Source organism: Micropterus salmoides, unplaced genomic scaffold (genome assembly GCF_014851395.1).
Source record: "Micropterus salmoides isolate LMB-PRFRI ecotype aquatic unplaced genomic scaffold, ASM1485139v1 Ms_hic_scaffold_5, whole genome shotgun sequence".
NCBI lineage: Eukaryota > Metazoa > Chordata > Actinopteri > Centrarchiformes > Centrarchidae > Micropterus > Micropterus salmoides.
Genome location: NW_024044237.1, coordinates 33,533,210 through 33,547,394, shown reverse-complemented (window position 1 = coordinate 33,547,394; position 14,185 = coordinate 33,533,210). Strand labels below are relative to the sequence as shown.

The 14,185-nt window shown below is 40.1% G+C and overlaps 1 protein-coding gene across 1 annotated transcript in view; it reads left to right on the top strand.

Annotated features, from left to right (window-relative positions):
* The window catches only part of LOC119889197 (complexin-2), a 44,388-nt gene extending 31,135 nt beyond the window's left edge, over window positions 1-13,253 (top strand). The window contains exons 3-4 of the mRNA XM_038700112.1: window positions 6,699-6,874; window positions 7,241-13,253. Coding sequence (XP_038556040.1) covers window positions 6,699-6,874; window positions 7,241-7,438 — 374 coding nt within the window. The 3' untranslated portion in view covers window positions 7,439-13,253. The remainder of the gene's footprint in view (window positions 1-6,698; window positions 6,875-7,240) is intronic.
* The last annotated feature ends 932 nt before the right edge of the window (window positions 13,254-14,185 follow it).

The window sequence follows — 14,185 nt, the reverse complement described above, 5'->3', positions numbered from 1 at the left end:
GACAGTGGGATCGCCTGGTGGGAAGGATAGGTAGAGTTGCGTGTCGTCTGCGTAGCAGTGGTAAGAGAAGCCGTGCAAGCGAATGAATGGCCCCAGTGAGGTGGTGTAAATTGAGAAGAGAAGGGGTCCAAGCACTGAGCCTTGGGGCACCCCTGTGGAGAGGCAGTGGGAGGAGGATAATTGTCCTTGCCACAAAACATTGTAGGAACGCCCCGAGAGGTAGGATTCGAACCATAGGAGTGCTTTACTCGAGATGCCCATTGCTGAGAGAGCGGATAGCAGGATCCTGTGGTTGACTGTGTCAAAGGCAGCTGATAGGTCAAGCAGGATAAGAACCGAGGATTGGGCTACAGCTTTAGCTGACCTTAGGGCTTCTGTTACAGACAGAAGAGCCGTTTCAGTAGAGTGGGCACTCTTAAAACCAGACTGATATGGATCTAGGAGGTCATTCCCTGAGAGAAATTCTGAGACCTGTTTGAATTCTGCCCGTTCAATAGTTTTGGATAAAAAAGGTAGAAGAGACACTGGTTGATAGTTCTCAACTTGAGTTGGGTCAAGTGAGGGCTTTTTGAGCAAGGGTGTAACCCGAGCCCTTTTGAAAGTGGTCGGGAAGGTTCCTGAAGCCAGAGAAGTATTTATCACATGAGTGATTGTCGGGACCACACAAGGAGATATGGCTTGGAGGAGATTCGTAGGAATCGGGTCCAGTGGACATGTAGTTGGACGGCTATGGGTCAGGAGTTCTGATACTTCGCTCTCTGTGAGAGGAGTAAACGAGGAGAGTGAAGAACCACTGACCTGGGAGTGCAGAGGAAAAGATGTAGTAGGACTGCTACAATGGTTGAGTTTGAGTGTTGAAGAATTGACTAGTTATAGCCTCCACTTTGCCTGTGAAGAATGCAGCAAAGGTATCAGCAGACAAGTTTGTGGGTGGTGGAGGTGGAGGAGGATTTAGTAGCGCTTTGAAAGTGGAAAATAATTTCCTTGAGTCAGTGGCACTGCTTATTCTGCCATTATAGAACGCAGTTTTGGCAGCACTGATGCTTGTTGAGAAGGAGGATAGGAGCAATTGGTAGCCCTTAAGGTCGGCGGGGTCTTTGGTTTTCTTCGCCATTTTCTTTCAGCCACTCTGAGATCAGTACGGAGCTCACGGATGGTATCAGTTAGCCACGGGTGGGGCTGGTTTGGGCGAGCAGGCTTGGTGGATAGAGGACACAGGTTATCCAGGCACGAGCTTAGTGTAGAGCACAGAGATTGTGTGGCATCATTGACCTCAAGTGAGGAAAATGTGTTGAGGGTGGGTAGAGCGGAAGCTACCACTGAGGCAAAGTGAGCGGAGACATGTTGCGGAGGTTGCGGCGGTGTGAAACCAATGGTGTTGGAAGAATGGGCTTTTCCTGTAGGCATACTGTGAACTGAATGAAATAGTGGTCAGACACATGTAGAGGTGTGATTGTTAGGCACTCTGTGGCACAGTTTCGGACAAGAACGAGGTCAAGCACCTTGCCAGCTTTGTGGGTCGGGGGGCTGAGAACCCGTGTTAGACTGAATCAGAGACAGGAAGTCTGCTGAGTTTGAATTGTCTAAGTGAATGTTCATGTCACCGAGGACAAGTAGGGGACAGTCATTCTCTGGGATTGAAGACAGCAGTGTGTCTAGCTCCTCCACAAAGTTACCCATTTGTCCTGGTGGACGGTATATGACAATCACAGAAACCTTTACCGCAGCGGACACAAAGACAGCATGGTATTCAAAGGAGGCATTCTTCAGCAAATAGAAACTGCTCAGATGTCACAGCGTAACCTAAGTACAGAAGTTTGGATGCATGATAACAGGTGACTTGTATGTAAGGCAAACTTGAATGCTGGACTTTTTACTTGTAACGGAGTGTTTTTACACAGTAGGATTACTACTTTTACTTAGGTGGATAAAGGCTTTGGACCGACACATCTTCCACCAGAGCTAATTTCTACCAAAGAGGTAGTCCCAATAAAATCTTTTCAGATTGTGTTGATTATCTACAATAAAAGGGACGTTGTTGCTAGAATTACAGATAGAAATCACTAGAGTGAAGTGAGAAAATATATTTGATAAACCCACAAACAAATGCATATAATAAGTCTATCTGTACACCGTAATGGTTTGTTTTGATTATATACTGCAGAAAATGTAATATAGACTATAATTAAGTTTCAGTTTTAGCTTCTATGGAGGTTATTATCATCATGTTAGATAGATGTAATCACAAGTTTCAGTCTCTGCTCTTAATTCTCCAAATGCACCAGACACAGTTGTGCACTTCTTTCCTTAATCAGCTTCAACTATACTAAATCAATCAGATCTTATCCACAGTGGCTCTCTGCTCTCCACTGTTTGTTTGGGTGTCTGTTCTGCGTTCAAGGAGCCACGCTGTAACCAAATCATACCACCAAATGTATATTCTGAGCTTTTGTGGCACCATGACATGGCCCATGGAAAGATTGAGTGAAGTAATGAGCGAATGCACAATAAGAGGACTGAGGCCGTTTGAGCAAATTGCCAACCTTTGTCTGCAGTGGAAATCTGTGAGCTGGCCTCTAATGAAGTGGTGGAGGAGGGCAATGGACGGGAAGCAAAGGAAAAGCAAAGAGTAGGGATAGACAGGTCCTACTGCAGTGATGCTAGCGCATTTAAGTGATGTTTGTGTGGTGACAGAATTGAATACTGGGAATAAATTGTTTGAAAAGAGGAGAAGAGATGAAACAGAAGAGAAGAGAGTAATTGAAATAAGGGGATTGGATTAAAGAAGAGGGAGACTACCTAATCAAAAAAGGGATAATAATAATAATAATCTTTATTTGTAGAGCACTTTTCAAAAACAAGTTACAAAGTGCTTTAACAAGTGTAAAATACAAAGGCAGAGGGAAGAGAAACAGTCAAGGCCAGAAAAGGACAGAGGAGGAGGAGTGGACTTTCCCATTTAATTTACTACCTGCAGCTTGATGTCTTCCTCAGATCACTTTATGGCCCTGAAGCCTCGTTCGTACAGTAGTTTGCAAATGGTGACTTGACCTTTCTGCTGACTAAGTAGGCCTACACATCGAGGTTTGATTTGCGACAGCGGCTGTAAGGATGGCGATGTCTGTCAATTGGGCGACTGCTTATAACATATCTACAACTATCTTGTGGATTGCCATGAAAACTTGTACAGACATTCTTAGTCCCCAGAGGATGAATCCATGTGACTTTTTAATGAAGCCTTGATGTTTCCTCTAGTGCAGTGGTCAACAATAGGCAGCCCGTGGGCCAAAGGTGGCCCTCCAGCAATAATATCTGGACTGTGGCCAGATTACTTTGATAGCGGCAAAAACATAATAATTATAGCGGCTGGTGCTGAAACAGATCTCGGTCATTACAGCAAAAGCTACTCATATAATCACTTCCTCTTAAGTGATTGTGCCTACAAAATAAAAGTACAAGAACGTTTTTGCAGCAGTACTTTATGTCGTGTGTAATTGCCAGCTTTTACTTTGAAAAGTTCTGATGGAAATTCAAAAGAGTCTCTGGCTTGCTTAACACACCTCTGAAAAAGCCATCAGAAAACGTGAGATTGAAAATTTAGCCCGATGCTAGACTTATTTGCCGGCCCCTGCTGTAGCGCCATCATTAGGTAAAACTTTTGTTTTATGACCAAATTCCTAAAAAATTGACACTCCCATCAGCCTCAGCTTTACTTTGTGTTCAGGGCTAATTAGACATTGTTAGCATGCCAATAGGAAACACTAAAATAGCAAAAATGGTTAACATGTTACTTGCTGAACATCAGCATGTAAGCGTTGTCATTGTGAACATGTTAGCATGCTGACATTAGCATTTCACACAAACCACCACTGTGCCTAAGTACAGCCTCACGTAGCTGCTAGCCCTGCATTAAAGCAACACAAGAGGCTGTGTTGGGGGGGTTGTTTCAGGTACAAGTAAGACATGAATTACAATTAAGGCAGGCCAGTTTTAGTAACAAATTATATACATATTGTATGCATGTGTGTATACTTGCTCTTCAGGTGTTTGCACACACACACATGCAGTACATATGGTGTGTGTTTGAGTGTTTAAACACAATGAAGCATGCACAGCGGACAGCCTGACCTTAACCCGACTCCCCAGCAAGTCCTGGCGAACATTTCACCCCCCCCCCCCCCCCCCCCACCCACCACCACCACCAGCTGAGTGATAATTTGTCATCCTCAGGTTTGCTGCCACCACACATTGCTGCAGGGCAATTAGGACCACTGTATGAGTCTGCTGCAGAGCATCAGGACCAGCCACCCCTGGACTCACAAACCCGAGAGAGAACCATACAGTCCTTAAAGCCACATTTCTTCTGTGTAATTTACTCTGGTCCTTCAGAAATGTTCTCTTTTGGCTCCTTAAAGAGGCAGTAAATCAGGGTTTTTATTGCCACATAACATTAAATGACCACAATATATCTGTGAGGGGTGATAGGGATGGTAATCAGTAGCAATGATTGGACCATTAATATTTAATGACATTTCTGGCTTCCAAAAGTAACTTTCAGTCCTCCAGTGTTCTCAAACCAAAAACCTCCACTGAAGAAACCAGACTAAAAACACGTGAAAATTATCACTGTTATCACAGGAAAAAGGAGTTAAAAATATATATATATATTTGAATGGATTGCCGCTTAGGGCTTCTGTACAATAGTAAGGCAAACAATGTAAATTTTCTTCATTTTTTCTTCCCTGTGATATACATGCTTACATGTTTTTAATCTCAGTGATGCATTTCTGTTCAAATAAAATGTGAAAATAAATGCTAATGTTGGCATTCCAACCTTATCAACAGAGGTTGTTTGAAGTTTTAGAGGCATCTTGTCATGAATTTTAAACAGTTGGTGGCATTCCAGAGGCAAAATACAGAGAATACAATTTTCATGTCTGCCAAATAATGACATTCAAATTTTAAATTTAAATAAAATACATACTGGCATAGATTTTCATCAATAAATCATTTATAAAGAAGGAATAACTGGCAATAACCATGGTAAGTCTGTCTTTAGCATTTAACCCAATGGTCAATTATAGATTCAAGCTGGTTTGCAGTCAATCACATTCATTGACCCATTGAAGCACTAATGACTTTGAATATAATGCTGCCAACAAAGCTACAAAACCAACAGCATACTTTTATTTTTCAAGATATTTAATCTTTGGGACAGAGTGCATTAAAATACAGCTTTCCATTGTTCATATCCTTGCCTTTCCTCAAATAAGCTCCTCAGTGTCGAGACATATTTAGTCCTTATTCTGGTTGTGGCTAAAAAAAAGGATGTGCATGGCAAACCAGGCCGCCAGCCAGGCTCTACTGTCACCAGCGCCTGAGATGCAGATCAATACCCAGATGAAGTTTTCTCTCTGCTGGAGGATCCATAATTCATACACGCTAAGGTGGTCCTGTATTTACTATCGATCAGACGGAGGTAACCGCAGCAGTATTGATAGGCCAGAGGGAGTCTCTTTCACGTCTAGAAAGCAGCTTCTGTCACAGATGAGGAGGTGAGCCTGTTTTAGGAGTAGAGACAGAGAAAGAGCAGATGGAACTGAGGAAACTACAAGTGCCTTTGTGCAAGGCATTTAACCAGGAATCATCTAGTTAACCTACTAAAAACAAATCGTTTGATAAAGTCAATTTATTCATTGAAGAAAATAAATTTTTTACCTTTTTCAAAGTTTGGGTGGCAACTTGATTATTAATTAACCTGTTTTTTTTTATCAACTAATCTACAAAATTTCAGAAAATAGAGAAAAACTTCCATTGAAACGTCAATTTACAACAAAAATAGCAAATTCTCAAGTTTTAAAAGCTGCAATCGGAGAATGTGCAGCACTTTTGCTTTAATAAGTACTTTACAAATATGGCTAGTGGTTCATTTCTTTCCAGATAACCTCACACCCGTCTCCTTTATGTTGAAAATGACTTTTCTATTGGTGGTTCAGCCGCCATGTACCATGACCAGAGACTCTGAAAGCCTAACCTCTTTCATCTGTGGAAGAACAGCGCCCTCTTCCTGTTGGCAGATTTACCTGCAAATCCAGACTGGGGGTTCACAATGTTAAATTCAGTGTCGTTACAAAGCTTTATATGAATACAAGACATACCACAAACATTAATCTATGATTAGTAATTCAGGCTTATTTCAAAGTGAGGGGGAATACCTGCACGCACAGGGACAGGTTCTGACAGATGGCCGACACCGGATGGAGGAGTGTGTCTTCCTCTGTCTCAGTGGGTCTTTGAAGCTTTTCCAGCTGGCTCTTCTTCTTCCTTCTTGTTCGTCACCTCAAGGATCTTCAGGGAACCCCGTTGCCACATAATCCTCAGAACTGCTAACGCACTGTGTTTTCATAGTTGAGAATGACAGATGCTGGTGTGTCTATTGTCATGTGGTTTTCTTCATGTAGTCCTGTATAAGTTTTGTGTGTTAAAACAGCAGTAACAGTCTGGAAGAGAGGAGGAATCAGTGTCACTTTTTTTTTACTTTGGCAGTGGTAAAGCTTGGGGTTGAAGTTACCTTTAGGTATCCAAATCAGGCCAGAAAAATAGAGGCAGATGTTCCTCCTTCAAGCAGCAACAACTGTGAATGTGCAATTATTGTCCGGATGGAAGAGTCAGTAAAACAGTATCTCTTTTCTGTCCAGGGGCCACCAAAGACATGGGTAAGATGTTGGGTGGTGAGGAGGAGAAGGACCCGGATGCAGCCAAGAAGGAGGAGGAGCGGCAGGAGGCACTGCGGCAGCAGGAGGAGGAGAGGAAGGCCAAACACGCCCGCATGGAGGCTGAGAGGGAAAAAGTACGGCAGACTATCAGGGACAAGGTAGGAAACTCTCCTCTGGTTTGACTAATGCTTCTGACTCACACCCTTTTCTACTGCAGAAACTTAACCTGTGACCTGGGGCTTCCCATGACGTAACTCCTGCAACACAGTAGCCTATAAAAAACAACTTGTCAGGGCAACGCCTTCCTGCTTATGGCCTTCATCTATTACAGGAAACTGGTGTTTTCTTAAGAATTTCATTCATTCACAGTTGAAAGTCTTGGAAACAGTATTCAGATTGTTGTGCGATACTGCAACTCTATCGCAAAAATTTAATTGGACCTGCCTTAATAGTTTTCTTCTTACTTATCAGTCACCCTAATTTTCTTTCCCTGCATGTTACCTCATCGTCCTCTCTCTGTTCAGTATGGGCTGAAGAAGAAGGAGGAGAAGGAAGCGGAGGAGAAAGCGGCCATGGAGCAGGCCTGTGAGGGGTCACTGACACGCCCCAAGAAGGCGATCCCACGGGGTTGCGGAGATGATGAGGAAGAGGATGAGGAGAGCATCCTCGACACTGTCCTCAAGTTTCTGCCAGGACCCCTACAGGACATGTTCAAGAAGTAAAAAAACAACAAAACAAATCAAACGAACCCTAAATTCAGGGTCCAGTCTGGCGTGGGCTAGGCTGCAGGGCAAAGGGAGGCAGGGATCTTTGTGTCTGGGACTGGAAAGGGTTAAGAGAAGGGTTGCAGGTTAAGGGAAAAGAGAGACTGGGAGATTGGTTCGGGGATTTTCTGAGCAGGCATGGCTTGAGTGTAGATTTGTCGACGGATTTGGGAGGGGGGTTCTTGCCAAACTGTTAGAGGCTACACACTGCCTTTCTACAAATCTTTTACTTTGGTCTTTTCTACTCCTCGACGATTGCGTCATTCTTCCCCCCTTTATTTGCCTAAATCGCTGTACAACCTTTCCACTGCCACTTAGCACATTTCTTACAATTAGTATGTATTTCGTCCGTTTCTTGTTGTTATTTTTACACAGATTAAATCAGACATTTTGATTGGTTGGCCATTATCTGTTGCCAGGCAATGGTGACCAATTGAGAGGAGTATTCCCTTAAAGAAGGGCAGTGGACGCTTCTGTCCTCTTGCTTCTGTGGTTTTGCAAATAGCATGTTTTCCAGTAGACGGAGCATGTTGTGATTATTCCAGTGGGTGTTTTCTACTTTTATGAACCTGGTGTAGTTCTTTATAATGAAAAAAAAAAAAAATCAGCATTTGAGTTTTTAGGACATGTGCCTTCATATCATATCCTCCAGCAGAGGTACTGTTAATGAGGGTTTCATTTTGTGTCAGACAGGTGTACAGTTGTTTGTAGCATGTAGGCAAGTATTCAAGGACACTTTTGGAATAATGTATTTAGATATAAAGTTGGCTAGTTGGTATGTTTTGGGGTTTCCAGAAGATGTTCAAACTAGGTACTTATGGAAATCCCAGACCAAGTTTTGAAGGTCTGACAGTCCATAAAACTATTTAAAAACATAATTCACTGTTACCTACAACGCTACAAGCTTCCGAAGAACTGTTTGCTGGAGTTTTATTTCCCTCCTAGTTAGACTGCCATCATGCTAGAGAAGTAAAATTTCAAATCTTGAACGTGTCGAGAACTCGTGTCAATACGTGAATTTTCAATCACAAGGATTAAGTAAAAGATATTATTCAGCTCAAGGTATCATCCATGCAAGCAAACACAGACAAATTTACCTTGTTTGAATCCCATTTTGAAAAATAAATCACTGCTCTTTTGTCCAGAAATTACAGAATTACACAAAGCTCAAACCAAGTCATCATGGTTTGAGGTAGTGTGGTCCCCAGAGACAATCAAAGCATTGACCACTTGGAAACAGTGGAGGTAGCCGGTACTGTAAATGTTGTCATTTCCTGTCACATCATCTACCATTGGTTCAAAGTGGGTTTCCATTAAGCACTTGATTAACTGATTGCTATTGTGGCTCTTTATTTTTTTATTTATTCCTTCACACATGAATGCAAATGCCAGGTAATGTCTGGGGTATTTTTTTTACATTATTATTACTTTCTGTGAATGTGTTGCCAATTTATTTTAATGCGACCGAAATTGTGACTCAATTCACATTCCAGCTGAGCTAACCTTTCCCCTCATCTTTTTATGCATAAATTTACCTTGATCAAAGTTCATCCACATCAAGACCAAAGAAATACTGGTTACCTTACTATTTCTTTTATCACCACCGAGACCAAGACGTGCATGCCGAACCTGGTGCCTAGTCAGCGCGTGCATGCATCCCAAAGACCACCGCTAAACTAAAATGTCTCCTATTTCTTTGAAAGTTTTCCATAAATCAAACTAGGGAGAACTGTTTTTGGAGTTGTTGCATCTCACTGCCTGAAGAGCTCACTTAGGGCTGAGTATATTCTGTATCCTGTATCTCTTAATCCAATGAAATAGCACAGTGATTTGTCACAGAGCATTTAAGTAGATGTACTGTAAATTGAAACTAGCTCAACTTAGTGAAACTACCTTAATATATGGACATTTGTTGATAAAAACAAAGCATGTTGGTTATTCCTGAATGCTCAGGTGGCTTTTCAGTGGTTAGTTATGCGGTGATGTATGATCAATACATTGTTCCATGAGTTTGAAAATTAAAATAAGACTTTAAGGAATAATAAGACTAATTAGTTATCATAAGCACTATTAAACATTTTCATTCTTTTCATTTTCTAGCTCAGATAGGACTTTTCACTAGACAAAGCCATATTGTTTAGATTGCAATAATTACTTAAAATTATAAAAAGAGAATACTTCAACATTGAAAGTCAAGTGTCTCGTGTTTGTTTTCTGTAAAAAAATTTAAATATATATATATTTCTGTTTGTAAATCCTCACCGTTCTTGTATCTTTAAACATGTATACTAATGTATACGCAAAGTCAATGTATGTAGAAAAAAGAAGCCACTGATAACTGTCTCAGTGTACATGTGTACTGTAAGTGTGTGTATGTTTATATGTATGTGTCTTCCTACGTGTCTGTGATGTGAGACCATGTCGTTGATTCAGATAGTCCTGGTTTAAACTATGTAAATGTGTCTTTGAACTATTTTGTGCACAGGCAGAAGCTAGGGCAGCTCCCTAGTTTTGCCATATTTAAAAAAATATACTGAACACATTCCTTTCAAAAATTGAGCATGCAAATGTTTGGTAGAGGAGAGAACACACCAAATGTCAAAAGACAAAAAAAATAGACAATTTCCTGTTTCTGTAGGAGTCTCCAGGCAACAGAATGTGTGCATTGGATCCAGAAAGATCAGCTGTGCAATTGGCTTGTTAAGTGTTCGATGCTATTTCGTGTCTGAGGTTTGGTGAAGCTCAAGACCGTGATCACAAAGGAGCTTCATTCAGCCCAGACACAAAGCTCATCTGTGAGCGTCACGTAGAAATTAACTAGCTGTGTCCCATTCTATGCTTTAAGTTTGTAGAATCCAAGGGAGGTTCAAATCAAGGGCAAGATGCCTCTTGGATGAGCTGCGAAACTTCTTCAAGCTTGCAGAATCAATTGGTTAAAATCATTTTTTGCCCATATGTTAATACTATAGAGTATGCAACATGTATTTCTCTGTACACCGTACTACTGTAATTTGGCAAGAAAACAATAAAACATTTGAAAACTAATGCAAGTTTTAAATTTGAAAACTGAACAACAAAGCAGCACCCGTTTCTAAAGATTTAATACCTTCCACGTCTCACAAAGCAAGACAACTTAGTCTGCAAATGGACATCTTTGATTATGCTTAATTTTGTCACATTTCTTGTGTGAATGTCTGTGAAGATTCTCAGTCATCCAGGTCATAGTTATCCAGTGAAGGTTAAAATCAAGGGCAACTGGACTTGGTTGAAGATACTTGAAGACGTTTAGCTTCTCATCCAAGAGGCTTCTTCAGAAGAACAAACGTTCTCTTGCTTTGTTAGGTGTTAAAGGTATTAAATCTTTAGAAAAGTGTTTTCTTGTTCAGTTTTCAAATTTAAAACTTGCATTAGTGTAAAAGTCATAGGCAGATAAATACACATTGTATACTTTGTAATATAAGTATATAGTGTCAAACTAATTTGCCAGACAAAATGATTTTTAACTAGCCGATTCTCCAAGCTATCAACAAACTAACTTGCGCTAGCAGGGCTAAATATCATCCTTGTTATTACGGAAAGACATCAACACTGAGATTAATTGAAAGGCTTTCAAAAGAAAATGGGGAACGTGCAATTTAAAAAACATTGATGCTGTTACTTAAATATTTGTTAGTACTAAAAAGTACTAAAAACTCCATTTCATTGTAAAACACATGTAAATTTTCATGTTTCTATGTAAGAAACCAATCTGCAGAGAGATTTATTTTAATGCAGTCACTTTTCTCATCATCAGAAACTCACCGCCCTTGTTGAAATAATGCATGAGCGTCAGCCACATAGATTCAAAAGTGCAGAAATTAAGATTTCTTATAGTGCAGTGTGCTTTCTTTGAGTTATCTGTGGAGATTCATCTTGATTTATTTTATTTATTACATTAACACAGGGATTCCCACATTCCTCCGGCAACCAAGACTAGTCCAGTTTCACTTACAGTACGTGGATTAAGTTTATTCAAGCCTTGTATCTCCCGGGTGGATAGGAAATGGGGACATAAATCCTGGACTAGGCTTAATTCATGGGCCCTTCATGGAAATTACAGCCATACATCCTCTGTATCTAAAGTCTCGAGGCGTCACAGCATGTGAACTGCCTTTGAAAAGGGCTATTATCATGTCATCTGTATGTGAGGTTAGTGGTTAACTCATCTGTCACATTTGTGCTTGTCCTAGCGTGAAGTGTTGTTTTAATTCATCCTGTTGCATGAGATACTTAGGTGTGGAAAACTGTGTTTGTGGAGCCACTGTGGCTTTTCAGTTTAGATAAATCCTTGGTTTAAAAGGCAATAGTGTAAAAGCAAGGTTCTTTCTCTATGTAGGGGGATATAAACAATAAGGATTGTTTTACATGGAATATATAAACTGTATATTTTCCTAACACAGAGGTAAATGTGGGTGAATGAGAGAGATGAAAACAGCAAGTGTAGATTTTGACATGAAGGGCCTTAGAGACATTAAACTACATCAAGTCCTGACTGGCGTTTCTCTAAAACATCCGCTCAAAGGCTACCATTACTGGAAAGCTTTTAGGGGAGACTCGCTAAAGATATTCCAACACAAAAACTGGATTATCAAAGCAACTTCTGTTGTCAGGAGCACAGAAACATTCAGAGAACTGAGAAACAGGTTTGGCTTGGAACTGCCATTGAAAACCACAGTTCATCCTCCCCTTTAAGAAGCAAATATAAATATATTATGAAATGCAATGAGGGATTAAAAGAGAGAGAACATTTTAGAAAACAAAACTTTCCTTTAAACGTTATCGTTCATCCAACTCCAAAAAGCCTGGACTTAATTTTTCTAAAAACTGTAACAATGTCATAATGATTGTCTGTTTCGTAACATTTTTACGTACACTTAGGAATACTGTTGTAACTGCCCTGCTGATTCCTGCCAGTAAATCTACAAGTGAAAGTTTACGTGTCTTGCTTGGTGAATGTTTTGCCCGAGACGCCACGTTAAGAAGCTCGTCTTATCACCTTGTTTACATTCCTTGAGATTTTGGTGAGCTCTGAGCACAACTGTTACTGTGAAGAGAAACTATCTGAATACATTCCAGTCTTTTTGTCATTTTCACAAGCATGTGTTGAAATGTTACACTAACTATGGCATCTAAGGAGTTACCACTCTCAACTACCTGTATTTTGTTTTACATCTGCCAGCTCTCTAAATAGTAAAGTAGAAAGGTATGAGATAAATGTTTCCAACACTGTAGAGACCCCGGTGCAATTCCTGGCAGCAATCCCTTTAGTTTGGCCATTTGTGCCAATCATCACAATTGTCGATGTTCGCAGGTTTGCTGATGATGTGACCTTTTCCTGGTCGCTGCACTAGATCTCGTCACTGTCCGGTGAAGCAGCTGGAGACCCCATCTGAAGGGGCTGGAATTGACATGGATTCTATGGTAAACAGGTGACAACTAAATTTGAAAAGAAATAGGGATACAAAGGGGTCCAAAACTGAAAAAGGGAATGGATTTATGTTCCTACAACTGAATCAAGAAGGTCTTTCATTTTTATTCAGGGTAAAGATAATTTCAGGGTGCAGAGATTAAGAATGTAAAATATGAGTTCTTATGCTACTTTGTCCTTAATTGCATGTCAAATACTCCATGTGGAGCCCAATCACTGTAAAACTGTCTCATCAATGGAACTGAATCATTCTTTTTGGAGGTTAAATGCATAACACTAATAAAAAAAAAAAGATTTATAAAAAGCTACCTGTGTTTTCATTCTCTGTTTTGCTTACCTTTTATTTAGTGGTATTTTTTCACAAGCCACATTGGTGTAATTAAATGCTGAGAGTTCATTGTGTTTGTTTTAATTACATGATTTAAAATGTTTGAACTCAAACTAAACAGTTGAACAGTTTCCTTCCAGGAAAAGTGCGAGGAATGGATTAAACAGCATGTCTAAAGTTTACATTATCCTTATCCAAGAATCATCGTAAAGTCCTTTTTCTTTAGACACTTCTCTTATGAAAGCAAAACATGAACTGCTGAAGGATAAATCTCAACTTTGTGTGGCTTATATTTCTATGTCTCACTATAGTAAGAATCCAAAGATGGATTCATGAGGAAAAAACAGTGTGATCTTATGAACATTTTATGCACTGTGCTAATACTGGCCAAAATAGAGCTGCAATATAAGAACAATCCAACATGGATCAAGTAACAAGGATGCTGATTTGTTGTCTGGGTATTTAACTTCTGTATTTTTACAGTGATTTAGCACGACATAAGTTAATGTAGGCCTTTGTAGCCAGCTGGAGACTAAGCCCTCTTTTACACCTTGCAATAAAATGCGTCTCGTATTCAAATTGTACCTAGATATGATATGATAACATTTACACCTGGTATTAACATGTGACTCCAGTGCCCACGTTGAGAAGGGCAAATTAGCTCAATTGCTTTTTAAAGCTGTAATAATTTCATATTATGGTAGCAATTAATTAATTCATGAATAAATATTTTATATATATTTTATATAGCTGATATTACTCTGCTGCCACTTCCCTATGTTGGGATTATTTGTAAGGATGATTTGCAGTTTGTTTTGCAGTTTGTTTTGGTGATAACTCTCACTGCCTCCCTGCTGTTCACTAGAAGCATTGGCTGGGCTTTTAGCATAATTTTTTTGTTTAATGACCT